The sequence below is a fragment of the Polypterus senegalus genome, chromosome 18 (genome assembly GCF_016835505.1).
Source record: "Polypterus senegalus isolate Bchr_013 chromosome 18, ASM1683550v1, whole genome shotgun sequence".
Taxonomy (NCBI): Eukaryota; Metazoa; Chordata; class Cladistia; order Polypteriformes; family Polypteridae; genus Polypterus; species Polypterus senegalus.
The window spans coordinates 85,340,051-85,354,110 of NC_053171.1; the positions used below are offsets into that span (position 1 = coordinate 85,340,051).

Below are 14,060 nucleotides of genomic sequence, written 5' to 3' on the forward strand. Positions count from 1 at the left end.
GATACTCAAAGCTCAACACTTGTTGATGACTGTTTTAGACATTGTCTTTAATAACAATAAAAACGGAGTACGAGAAACAGAAGTGATTAATCCTTTAAGATTCAGTGATTACAATACAATCTAATTTGAAAACGTATTTGAAAATACAAAAAAAAAAACAAAAAAAAACACCCACACCTTTAATGCAATCCAGGGTCAAAAGTGGTAAACTGTCCTAGATGGTACATTAATCCATCAGAAGGCCATTTACCAAATTGGAGTTGCCAATTAACCTAATTGACACGACTCTGGGGAAAAATAAAAGTCATACAGATATAGGGAGAACATACCGAGTCAACACAGGCAACAATGAGACAAGCTATTCAAACTCAAATGCTGAATCTAAGCAGTCTCAAAATTGACCAATGCACCACCTTCAAAACAAAAGCCTGTAAAGTAATTTCCCTAAAAACTGAACTCCTGTAAAATACAGAATGGCAAAGCCAAGACTACTACTGATAGTAAATGGTGTCACTTTACAGACATTCTTATCCAGGAATTTAATAAAATAAAAAAAAAATGTATTTCATGAACCAATAAAATGAACACACAAAAGAGATATCCTAGATAGAGATGTTCAGGCTGACGCTGGCCATTATCGGGGGGGGAGAAAACTTGTTTTGTTATCAGGCTTTTTAATTTTTTTTCAAAAAAATATCTATTACTATAGCATACTAACTCTGTCAAACATTATAACAGATGCAACAATTTCAAAATCAGTCAAAAAAGAAAAAGAAATACAAAGAAAAAAGTAAGACATTTTAAAACCAAGAGTTTCAAGGTCTGAAAAAGACATCACAATAAAAAAAGTAGCATGTAGCATGAGGCCATTTATCAGTTCCATAAGAGGTACACTTTCTTTACAACTTTAAATTGTAAATGAGTATAATTGCCAAAGATTCAGAATCTTTTTTGTGAATTAATCTGCATTAAAAGTTTACACAACCAGTTGTAATTATTCACTAAAAATTAATAGTCACTATTATTAAGTGCCATCAACCTGGGTTTTAATAGTACAATGTTTAATAAAATCTTAAAAAAAACAAAAAATTCAACCAAGCAAAAATTAGAAACACATCTCTCACACAGAATGAACAAAATGCCAACATATAAGATGAGCAGTGATAGATTTACTGAAAACTGCACCTCAAAGTTTCCCCTGTATTTTCAGACATATTCCAGGTGCAACAATGAAAAATTAATTAGTATATCGGTACACAGAAAAACAGAGTGCCATCATATAAAAAAACTACTCATGTGCAATATTGTAACTATGTATATAAACATTCCTTTTGAAAAGTACAGTTAAATGACACAATGGGCAATTATTAGACATGACAGAAAATTCCAGTTTTGGATAAAATTGTAGTCGTTTGTTGGAAATAGTCACAAAAAGATGCAACTAACTCATTACAAAATGAAGTGATTAAGCTGTATGTCTGCCCTTTTTGGGGGTGGCGCTCCCAGAGCACTCTTAAACCTTTTTTTTAGTTCTTGTCTTATTTTATTAATTCATTTGTTATGAGCTGCTTGTGTGTGTCGGTGATTAGGGGTTAACTGAATAGATCAAAAGGGGAAAAATATTGTACATCAAACTAAAACACAACAAATTCTAAGGTAACTAACAAAAGATATTTAAGCTATCGAAAATAATGAACAGATTAGATAGTATTACACGTACTTACTTGATTTAATCTGCTGACAATACTTAGCAAAGGAGGAAAACCAACCTAAAAAATAAACAGAAATAAAGACAAACTTAATTACGGTTTTTGGAAATAAAGCCAGACTTAATTATTATTTTTAGTATCAAATGAAGTTTACAATTCTGTTTAATTTTGTCAGTCATTAATTTTAGGAAATTTAAATTGAATGCAGAGTAATCAGGAATGGGTCACACTCCAACACTCTAATTCAGACCAAAAGTATAAAGAAAATAAGGGGAAATTTCCATGTTACTCGTGTTGCATAATCCACACTTCAGTTATCCAGACGTATGGTAAAACATTTTGCTAAAATATTGTTAAATAAGTACTTATGGACTTATCAGTGCACGTTATAAAAAGGAAAGTTAAAGCCTCATGGTAATTACTTTCTGAGTTAAAGAACTGCCTCTCCCCGTCATCCATTGGTGAAGAGTCCTGTCTTCAGCTCAAAAAGTCATTTTCCTGTAATTTCTATAATTATATTGTTCACTAATAACTCTTCGTGCATTTTGCCTGTTTTGAATACACAACTGGATTCATGACATGTGGATTATGAGACAGAAGTTATGCGAGTTTTTTTACCATGGACATTGTTCACATCATTTGCTGCTGTACAGCATTAGTCACTACCGGTTTGTTTTAAATCAAACTTTTTTCTTTACATTCTGTATGAAAACATTAGATTAACATTTTTTTCTTAGCCACCACTACAAACTACATAGAGGTAACATAAAAAATAATGTGGGGTGGAATATTTCTTTAAGCTATTAAAAAAATGAAGCTATGCAACTTCAATTATGTAAATGCTTTAGTCTGTTAATATGTTTGACATGCCCACATTAAATATCAATTTAGTTTTTTAAAGATAATATACTTCTTACCTTCACATAATCAATACCCATTTCTTCATTCATGACATCCTGGATGGCAGATCTTCGAAAATAAACATTTTCGCCCAAACAAAATTTCTTCCAGCCTTCATCATCCTCCACTTTTGGCTAAAAGAATCGATACATTTTATATTCTGGTATAGTCCAGATTGCAGCTCCTCACCATTATATTTAAATAACAAGGTTTTCCACTCAAACATAAAAAATAATAGCTTACATTACATTTCTCTTATTAAGAGTACTTACAGTCTAACTCACATAATGACCAAGGAAACTGTTTGCATTTCTTGTTCTTATTTCATATATGACTGCATACTTACTCTTCCCTGGGTTACACTGCAAATACACAGTAATAATGTCCACTTAGACTGTAGTTAGAGAAGCACTTGTAGCATACAGTGTAAGTATGCAATATACAGGTGCTGGTCATAAAATTAGAATATCATGACAAAGTTGATTTATTTCAGTAATTCCATTCAAAAAGTGAAACTTGTATATTAGATTTATTCATTACACACAGACTGATGTATTTCAAATGTTTATTTCTCTTAATTTTGATGATTATAACTGACAACTAATGAAAGTCCCAAATTCAGTATCTCAGAAAATTAGAATATCAATTAAGACCAATGCAAAAAAAAGGATTTTTAGAAATGTTGGCCAACTGAAAGGTATGAACATGAAAAGTATGAGCATGTACAGCACTCAAGATTTAGTTGGGGCTCCTTTGGTCTGGATTACTGCAGCAATGCGGTGTGGCATGGAGTCAGTCTGTGGCATTGCTCAGGTGTTATGAGAGCCCATGTTGCTCTGATAGTGGCCTTCAGCTCTTCTGAATTGTTGGTTCTGGCGTATTGCATCTTCCTCTTCACAATACCCCACAGATTTTCTATAGGGTTAAGGTCAGGCGAGTTTGCTGGCCAATCAAGAACAGGGATAACATGGTCCTTAAACCAGTTACTGGTAGCTTTGGCACTGTGTGCAGGTGCCAGGTCCTGTTGGAAAATGAAATCTGCATCCCCATAAAGTTCTTCAGCAGCAGGAAGCATGAAGTGCTCTAAAACTTCCTGGTAGATGGCTGCATTGACCTTGGACCTCAGAAAACACAATGGACCAACACCAGTAGATGACATGGCATCCCAAACCATCGCTGACTGTGGAAACTTTACACTGGACCTCAAGCAACGTGTATTCTGTGCCTCTCCTCTCTTCCTCCAGACTCTGGGACCTTCATTTCCAAAGGAAATGCAAAATTTACTTTCATCAGAGAACATAACTTTGGACCACTCAGCAGCGGTCCAGTCCTTTTTGTCTTTATCCCAGGCGAGATGCCTCCGACGCTGTCTCTTGTTCAAGAGTGGCTTGAATGCGACAGCTGAAACCCATGTCTTGCATACGTCTGTGCGTGGTGGTTTTTGAAGCACTGACTCCAGCTGCAGTCCACTCTTTGTGAATCTCCCCCACAGTTTTGAATGGGTTTTGTTTCACAATTGCTTATCACTATTGCTTGTACACTTTTTTCTACCACATCTTGTCCTTCCCTTCGCCTCTCTATTAATGTGCTTGGACACAGAGCTCTGAACAGCCAGCCTCTTTAGCAATGACCTTTTGTGTCTTGCCCTCCTTGTGCAAGGTGTCAATGGTCGTCTTTTGGACAACTGTCAAGTCAGCAGTCTTCCCCATGATTGTGTAGCCTACAGAACTAGACTGAGAGACCATTTAAAGGCTTTTGCAGGTGTTTTGAGTTAATTAGCTGATTAGAGTGTGGCACCAGGTGTCTTCAATATTGAACCTTTTCACAATATTCTAATTTTCCGAGATACTGAATTTGGGACTTTCATTAGTTGTCAGTTATAATCATCAAAATGAAAAGAAATAAAACATTTGAAATACATCAATCTGTGTGTAATGAATGAATCTAATATACAAGTTTCACTTTTTGAATGGAATTACTGAAATAAATCAACTTTGTCATGATATTCTAATTTTATGACCAGCATCTGTATATTTATTTATGTTATTAAGGATTCCGAACATGAAACTGACATACAAGAGAATAGCAACATATGGTAATTTTCTTATACTGCTATCGCTTTAAACATTCATACTGGCTAGGTACCAGGGTAGAGAGTATCACAGGTGTTCAAACCCATTTACAAAAAAAAAAAAGGCTGGAACAGAATGTTAAATGCAAATAAAAACAAAAATCAGTGATTGTTAAATGCCCCTTAAATTCTATTTAACTGAAAATATTACAAGATACGTCAAGTTTAAACTAATCGACTTTTGGTAAATAAACACTCAATTTTAAATGTAATACCTGCAGCATGCTCCAAAAAAGTTGGGACACCATGTTACAAGATCTTTCCTTTTAATAACACTCAATCATTTAGGAACTGAAGATACTAATTGTTGGTACATTGAAAGTGTAATTTTTTTTCCTGTTCTTGTTTGTTATAGAACTTTGACTCATCAACCATCCCAAGTGTTCATTGGCAATTTGGCATGTTTTGTGCTTCATAATGTGACACACATTTATATGGGAGTCAGTTCTGGACTGCAGGCAGGACAGTCTAGCACTCACAATCTCCAACTACAAAGCTACACTTTTGTAATACAGGCTGAATGTGGTTTGCCATTGTTTTGCAGAAAAATGCAAGGACATCCCTGAAAAAGATTTTGTTCCAAAATGCCTATGTACCATTCAGCGATAATGCCTTCACAAATGTGCCAGTTTCCCATTGACATGGGCATTAACACACCTCCATACCATGACAGAAGAGGGCTTTTGAAGTTGTCATTGATAACAATCAGAATGATCCTTTTCCTCTTTGGCCAGGAGACCGCAATGCCCATTTTCTCCAAAAACAAGTTAAATGGTGGACTTGTTAAATTACTACACACATTTCCACTTTGTGTCAGTCCATTTTAGATGAGCTTTAACCTAAAGAAGTTGCCAGTGTTTTTGAATGTAGATGATGTATGGCTAATTTTAGTTTTAGTTTGCATTTGCAGATGCTACAAGGAAGCAAGCCCAAGCCTGTCTGGTTACATCCATTACAGAAGGAGATTTGTGCCATCTGGGTACTTGAAGATCACAGAAATTCAATACTGGTTTGCAAAATTGCCCTTTACATAAACAGACTTCCTCAGATTTTCACACTCTTTTAATAATCTTATGGAATACAAATGGTGACATCCCTAAATTCTTTGCAATTGGTCACTGAAAAATTTTGTTTCTTAACTGGTCAACTATTCAATCACTCAGTTTAGCGCAAAGTGATGAGCTTCAACCCATCCTTGCTTGTAAACAACAGAGCCTTTCTGGGATGCTCCTCTTATACCCAATCCTTACCGGATCATCTGTAACCTAATCACTTAATTCCTTGTAGAAAGTTCCAAAGTACCATAGATAAATAGGCACCTTATACAACTTTTGTGAAATCTGCTGCAGGCTTCAGAATTGGAAGTGGCTTGTATTTACAAATGTACTTTAAGGTTTATGAGGTAAAACATTAAATATCTTATCTATGTATGGTTTTAAATTAAATTTGTATTTACAGATATCTTTGTACTGTTTTGAATTAAGTTAGTATTTACAAATCATTGCTCTCAGTTTATTTGCATTTCACATATTGTACCAACTTTTTGGAAATGGGGTTGGTAATATGTATTGCATCATCCCAGTTTACAATTTTCAGTTAGCTCCAAACACATTATTCCAAGGACCCTGGAGAGTTACGTAAATAGACGCCCTAAAAATATACAGCAAGACTATAGCAATATTAATGCTATACGTATTAATTTACAATCAATAAATAGCACACATTTGTTATAGACATACTATATTTGTGGTAATATAAAAGCGTATTGAAACTTATGTGCTTTTCTTCTAACATTTGGACTCATGACCAATTAAATTGGAAGTAGCAAACTGCCATAACTATTACAGACCTGATAAAAAGTGATTTTTAAAAGGAAGTAATGCTTTGTATAAATACATACAATCCACAATCTGTTAAGCTTTTTGGTGACCATACTTGTAGAAGACTATATAGCCAGGCAAGTGCCCACAATATGCTGCACACTGGATCTCTTTTGGGTTGAAAAACGCAATTTATCACCATTAAAATTAGTAAAGTTACAAATCATACTAGCGTCTGGGAGCCCAATCAAATCGGGCTACAAATTCTACGTTTGTGAAATCCATACTTTCTCTGCAAAGAATTTTGTTTTTTTAAGTCCTTGAAATGATTTTATCATCATGGCACTGATTTGTGCTTAAAATAGACTTTTTCGGCCGATGTAATAAAGAGCTTCCTGTTTAAACGGGGCGGTGAGATGTGACCTCAGCTCTTCGGCGCACCTCATTTGATTTTTTCCGGCAAACAAATTTTCAAAACAAACTGTATTTTACGACTCTAAATCAGAGTCGGAGTAATAATTATGTTGATGTGGTCATTTTAGATCTGAGATCGGCTAAAATTTAAACAATGACCGTTGTTAATACCCAGCTGTCATTACTCAGTTTGCCAATAGATGTCAAAAGGACGGATGCCAAAACCGAACTGCCCAAAGATAGATTTCGACGTACCAAGCAAACGGTCTAAATTACTTACGGTTTCCGGAGCTGTCAAAGGGTTTAAGTCGGTGGACAATGTTAGTCCTGGAAAGTACGCCCCACCAAACCAACGTTCCAAAAACCAACCAAACTTACTGTTATCTGCTCAAACCAACACCGACTTACAATACTCGGCCGTCCAGCGGCGTCACTGAAGCATTTGAACATTCTTAGCCAATCATGCAATACTGTGTCCGCGTTTGCCATGTTATGTTCTAACTACAGAGGCAGAGTCCCATTGCATGGTTCTGACTTGTATTGAGTCGAAGTATTGACGCGAACACCATACATACGGGGTATTGACGTGAACACCATACATACGGATAGTATCCAATTATATATAAGGATAAATCATATAATAATTGTCAAACAGATATTTATTCCTAGAAACAAAAGATCTGTACTCACCATCATTACGTTTTCGTCTAAAGCCTGTGCTTGCCAGTGCGCTCTGTGCTTGACAACACTCTAAAAGGAAAACAAGCAAATAAACACATTCATTTCTGAAACAAACTTTTTTCCCCCCCAAATATCTTTCTTAGGAAATAAAAATCAAATTATGCTATACTACACAGAACATAAAAATAAACGTCTGTAAATAACAGTAGTACCTTGCAAATAAATTGACAGTGTTTTCTTACAATATATAATAAAACTTAAGAATTTTTTTTAATTCCCTATACTATTATTGAGTATAAATATGTACTGAAGAAATCATAATTAGAAAAATAAATAAGTATTAAAATGAAAAAATAATTTAAACCTCAGAAAGTTACAAGAGAGTAATAAAAGCCGAGTGACTGAACAGAATGATCATGACCAATGAGAATTGTAAAATATACACAACTCACTATGAAGAACCAGTTTATATCTATACTACTGAAATTGCCAGATAACTCAATGCCCTGAACAAGTTTTAGTTGCTCGTTATTTTAGTACAACATACGTTTATAGTACTTAAGATACAATATTTTTTACCTGCCTTACTGCAGAGAAATTGGCAACCTGAATTTGCTGCCACTTAAGACTAGGGGAATATCCATCAGGAGCAGGCTGGCAAGTGGAAAGCTTGAAAATAAAAATGCATGTTTAGTTAGAAGAAAAATATGCTTAGCAAGAGGGCACACTTGCAGGAGACCACCCTGAATAGTGCGCCAAACATCCTCACTCACACAGAACCAATTTAGTTTCATCAGTCAACTTATTAGGCACATTTTTAGAATGTGGGGAGAAAAAACACTTTACCAAAGGCAAACCCTTATGTGTGAAATTTGAAGCAGATGACCTTAGTGTTTAAATTGCCAGATTAACTTTTGCTATTCTGCATCCCTGTCTACCTTAGCGAATCATTTCACTTGCCCATGCTTAAACTGTTCAAAACTATTATAGGGAAGTAAATGCTACATAGAACTAATCATTTTTCTTTATTTCATGCAGCTCTCTTCCACTCTAAACAAAGTTGGAGTACATTTAAGAAACTTTGAAATCTGGCTTTTTAGTCATGTCAAGCAACCCCTCCTTTGAGTTTTAATCTAAAAAACCTTCCATTAACTACAAGCTGGGTAAGTATTTTGAAACGTAAACATACAGATATTACAGGTAAGGAGAACAAACGGCGTTGTAGAGATTTCCCCTATAATTCTACTTGATTGTTTTATTTCTGCAGGATAGTCAATCTGGATACGAAAGAATGGGAGTCTAGAAATACATTCTAAGGCAAAGGTGAACCTGTGTCACTAGTAACAGCATTGTAAGAATACAATATATTTCTAAACAAATGAGATTAAAATGTTCATAACGGCGACCTCTACATTACCTCTTTGGCTTAAAATACAGCTCAAAACAATTTTTCAAGACCATGCATAAGTGTCTATAAAACAAACCGAACAGGATGCTTGTGAGAATTAATTTCCTAGATAATACCTTTATAAAGGCTAACTAACTCTAGGGCCACACATGTAACTACCTGGAAGCCTTGAAGCACTCTAGTCACAGAATATAGAGGTACTGAATAGTTATGGTGCTTAATCTGCAAAACCCTCTCTCTCTCGGAGCCCATTCATGAGGTTCCTGTGCAATTAACATTCTGACTTAAAATGAAGGACCTAACATTTCTTCACTTCACTGACTTTTCACCTCTGTTCACTTCTTTCTGCCTCATTCCCATTTGAACATGCAGTTGGTCTCCTAATTTAATATACTGCTTGGTTTTCCATTTACACTTTTTCTGATAGAAATCCAACACACTATTGATCGCCAGTATATTGTTTTGGGTGCAGAATTTACCTGTCCACCTCATGTTTACATGGCCTTCATCCCACTGTCCAGCATCTTTCACTAAACGGAGAAATAAGTTTGAATTGCTTGAATATGTTTGTGTATGCCATTCAGTTTTTACAAGGCAGGCTGTCCACAACCATGAACTTGCAATTGCGGGACTAGAAATGGATGACTGGATTTTTGATCCACTTAATCGTATAACAGTATCTTTATTTGGATTGTAAAGATTGCAAGCGAGCAGAATTTTCAGTCACTAAAAATACTTGGGGGGTCTAGGAGGAAATGGTACATTCTGGATTTAACTGAGTAAGAAAAAATGCCAAAATTTTTGGATAAATGTCTGACACAGTTTCCTTTGCTCTACTGGGCTGGTTATGGATGAAGCTTTCAAACAGCACATCCTGTTCTTATTTGAAAGGGTACAACTGAGCATCTTTAGTTTGTTTACAATGAGGAGTGCCAGTAGTAGTAACATAATATGAGAAACTAAAACATTTTTCGGAAAGCAAAAGGAAATTGACAAATAAAGTGAGGAGGATACTGCACAAACTGAATAATGACCCAGGGTAATGATATTTAAACAGGCTGAGTTTAAATAAAAAAATGTGGATACATGCAGCCTGTCAGCCAAGGAATGGATAACGCATCCAAAACAAGCCAACTCTGCAGAAAACGTTAACAGACATTTTGAGTTTGTTAGTTCTTACCTTTTCTGAATAACATAATAGCGTGATGATGTACGAGAAAAGCCAAATCTGTTAAAACAAATGTGTTTTTTTCATTGAAAGTCAAAATTGTATTTCTCAAGACCAAGACTTGGTCAGTTGTACTTGCTTATCCTGAGCAAATTCAGTTTTGTGTTGCTGTGTATTCTGTTGGCTTATACCGTTTTTATTTTTATTTATTTATTTTTTTTTTTTAAGTGCAGTAAGATTTTTCTTTACAGGCTTAGTTTAAAAAAAAAAACGCATTTATTGATAAAATTTACAAAACTATGTTTTACATTTTGTTGCTGTTTTTATTTATAATTTTTTCAGTTCTGGTTTTAAATGTCCTCTTTGAAATCTCTAATTATAAACAGATTTTTTTTAATCAACTTGTACTTTCATAGTACAATTTAAATGCAAAGCAGAAATCAAAAGCGAGAGATTTATGTTATGAAATGGCAAAAAAAAGAGGAGAAAATTAAATTTAAAAAAATAATTTGGTGTTCATCCAAAACTTTCTGAAATTCCTCTTTGGCCATGAATTGTATTTGTGCACCACCAGTACAGGTAATGTCCAATATGAAGAGTTTAATATAAAATAATCATTGTATAAACGGCTGATTTCTTGTGCACATCTGCAAACAACAGTCCAAAGACATGCATGTTAGGTGAACTGGTGTTGCCAACTTTGCCAGTATTTGTGTGTGTTCACCCTGTGATGGACTAGCGCCATAGGCTTGCTGGGATCAGCTTCAGCTACCCACGACCTTGCTTTGGATAAAACGGATTAGCACAATGGATGGATTATACTTTTGTAACAAATATTTCAGTGTTTTTCAAAATGATGCAATATACACAAATCTATCAGAAAAAGAACACAGTGTGCCTCCAGTTTGCCAATGATACGTTTTGTACTTACCGACACATTCACAGTTTGCCTTTTCTGGAGTTTCTTTGGGTCAATCTGAGCCACAACAACATCTGGGCACTTCGCAGCCTCAAGCCTAAAAACGTACATTGGAGTTTCAAGCGTGTTTAACACTTTTTTAAGTTCTATACCGTTTTTAAAGTGATGACAAATCCATTCCCACAGTTAATTCTATAAACTACCTCTTTTCCTATAAGTACATTACTTTGAATGCGGGTATCAGATAAACAGAAAGAGTATGCAAAGTTTGAGGTGTCGTCACGGTACTGACAACTTTACAATTAATATTAAAAGTAAAAAGGAAATAAGAAACCCAAAATCCACGTTACTTACTGAACCTGTCTTAAATACTCCTGAGGATTTCTGGGCGGTATACTGGGATCAAAGTCATCCACATCGTAGTTTTCCACAGGCAAAAGCCTGGGCATCAGGTCCTCTACATCGGACTTCATGCCTGCTAGGAAAGTACACGTCTAAATGTGTGCGCAAATCACAAACAGGGAACCGTCGTTGTCATTCATGAACAAGATCTCGGTCAAATAAGCGCTAAACGTGCTGCATTGACGTGATATTGACGTTTGGTATTGTACGTTTAACAGCGCTTACATTTCGTGGCTAATGAAATGCAGGGGTTTTCCAAAGATCCGTGCAACTGTGAGTAGACACAGAATGAAGGTTCTGTATACGCTCCTTCTTAATTTGGTCTGCAGTGTTTTTTCCGTTAATTATGGCCCTACCGACTTTCGCAGAGTTTTGAAAATGGGCTTCCGTCTGACCACTCTTGTCGTATTACCTATCTGTCTATGGTAAAAGTTATAGGTGATATGCGCATGCGTTTATATGGTGCGCACGCGCACTCTCAATTGGACTGGAAACTGCGAGACGTGGGTTAGGTGGGTACTTCCATAGACATATATAGATAAACGCCGCATTCACTGTGTTGCCCTGTCGACACGATACGTCAGCGCATCCGCCATATTGCGAGTGGCAAAAGTGCCGTTTAAATTAATACAGGTAGACATTGAAACCGGGTTTTCTGATGAAAATATAATAACGTTTAAAACAGTATCGTTTAGATACAACAGATTTAGGCGAATCCTTTAAATGCAATTATTTGTATCCATTTATACACTAATAATGGCAATTATTAAATAATAATTAAATTAAAATTAAATAATTCCTCCCATATAAGTAACATTTCTCGGACTGCCTTCTTCCATCTCCGAAACATTTCTAGGCTTCGTCCTGTTCTTACACAACACAGTACTGAAGTATTGGTTAATGCCTGAGTCACTTTATGTATAGATTACTGTAATGCTGTTCTATCTGGCATCCCACAAAAAATTATCCATCGCTTACAACTTCTTCAGAATTCTGCTGCCAGGATAATAACCTGCTGTTCTAAATCCACTGAACATACTACACCTATTCTCTCTCAACTTCACTGGCTCCCTGTTCACTACTGAATACAATACTAAATACTGCTCTTAACATTTAAAGCTCCCCCCTACCTCACTGATCTCCTCCAGACTTACACTCCTCTCGCTCACCCACATCCTGTAATTTGAGAATATTCAGTCTGGCAATATGGTGCAGCCTTAGTTTGTGGAAGACAGAAACAACTAAAGACATTATCATAAAATGATGGTTGTCAATTTCAAACTTTGTTTCCTTAATGTGCTCCTTCAGAAAAAAACACATCATCTGAACCAATCTCAGCCCGAACAAACTGATTGATCAAAGATACACTGACAGCTTGCCCTAATGTCGACTGTCGTACAACACGCTCAGCTACTTTGACCACCTTGACTGGACCCTCAGAAGGAATCATCAAACCTCCTTTGTTTTTTAATGTGAGCGAGTGGCTGCTTTGATCATATGATGCCGGTTACCAAACTAGCATGGCACACATCACAGGACAGCTTTTTAGCTTTAGTGACTAAATATGTTTAGGCAAAATGTTGTTTGGAGGCTCACTTGAGTACATAAATGCATAGCTTTACTAGCTTAGCCTGGTGTAGCTAAAGTTAAGATTATAAAACAGGATTTTCTAATGGCCAAATATAACCAAAACAATTGTTCAGTCTTACCTATGAAATGTAATCACCCGGGATCTGGTTTGGAGTGTACAGCGGTTTGTGCAATCCCAAGCAGCACATGCATGAGGCATCTTTATCCATTACTTCACTCCACAGCAGTGCCACTCGCAAAATGGTGGCAATGTTGACGTATGATACTGGTGGTCATGCGGCATCTCGTAATTCTATGTGTATGGGTAGTCCTAAATTAATGTTATGAACAGAATCGGTGACAAAGGGCAAAGGGCAGCCCTGGCGGAGTCCAACTCTCACTGGAAACGGGTTTCGACTTACTGCCGGCAATGCGGACCAAGCTCTGACACTGGTTGTACAGGAACCGAACAGCTCTTATCAGGGGGTCTGGTACCCCCTACTCCCGGAGCACCCCCCACAGGATTCCCCGAGGGACACGGTCGAACGCCTTTTCCAAGTCCACAAAACACATGTAGACAGGTTGGGCAAACTCCCATGCACCCTCCAGGATTCTGCTATGGGTGTAGAGTTGGTCCACTGTTCCGCGACCAGGACGAAAACCACACTGTTCCTCCTGAATCCGAGGTTTGACTATCCGACGGACCCTCCTCTCCAGAACCCCCGAATAGACTTTTCCAGGGAGGCTGAGGAGTGTGATCCCTCTTTAGTTGGAAAACACCCTCCTGTCCCCCTTTTTAAAGAGGGGGACCACCACCCTGGTCTGCCAATCCAGAGGCACTGTCCCCGATGTCTATGCGATGTTGCAGAGACGTGTCAACCAAGACAGTCCTACAACATCCAGAGCCTTAAGGAACTCCGGGTGTATCTCATCCACCCC

The 14,060-nt window shown here is 36.7% G+C and overlaps 1 protein-coding gene across 1 annotated transcript in view; it reads right to left on the bottom strand.

The window, feature by feature from the left end:
- Positions 1–11,977, bottom strand: part of gemin2 (gem (nuclear organelle) associated protein 2) — a 29,474-nt gene extending 17,497 nt beyond the window's left edge. The window contains exons 1-6 of the mRNA XM_039741474.1: positions 11,505–11,977; positions 11,163–11,247; positions 8,235–8,324; positions 7,665–7,724; positions 2,627–2,743; positions 1,725–1,769 (exon numbers count right to left, since the gene is read on the bottom strand). Of these exons, the coding sequence (XP_039597408.1) occupies positions 1,725–1,769; positions 2,627–2,743; positions 7,665–7,724; positions 8,235–8,324; positions 11,163–11,247; positions 11,505–11,623 (516 nt within the window). The 5' untranslated portion in view covers positions 11,624–11,977. The remainder of the gene's footprint in view (positions 1–1,724; positions 1,770–2,626; positions 2,744–7,664; positions 7,725–8,234; positions 8,325–11,162; positions 11,248–11,504) is intronic.
- Positions 11,978–14,060: the final 2,083 nt, after the last annotated feature.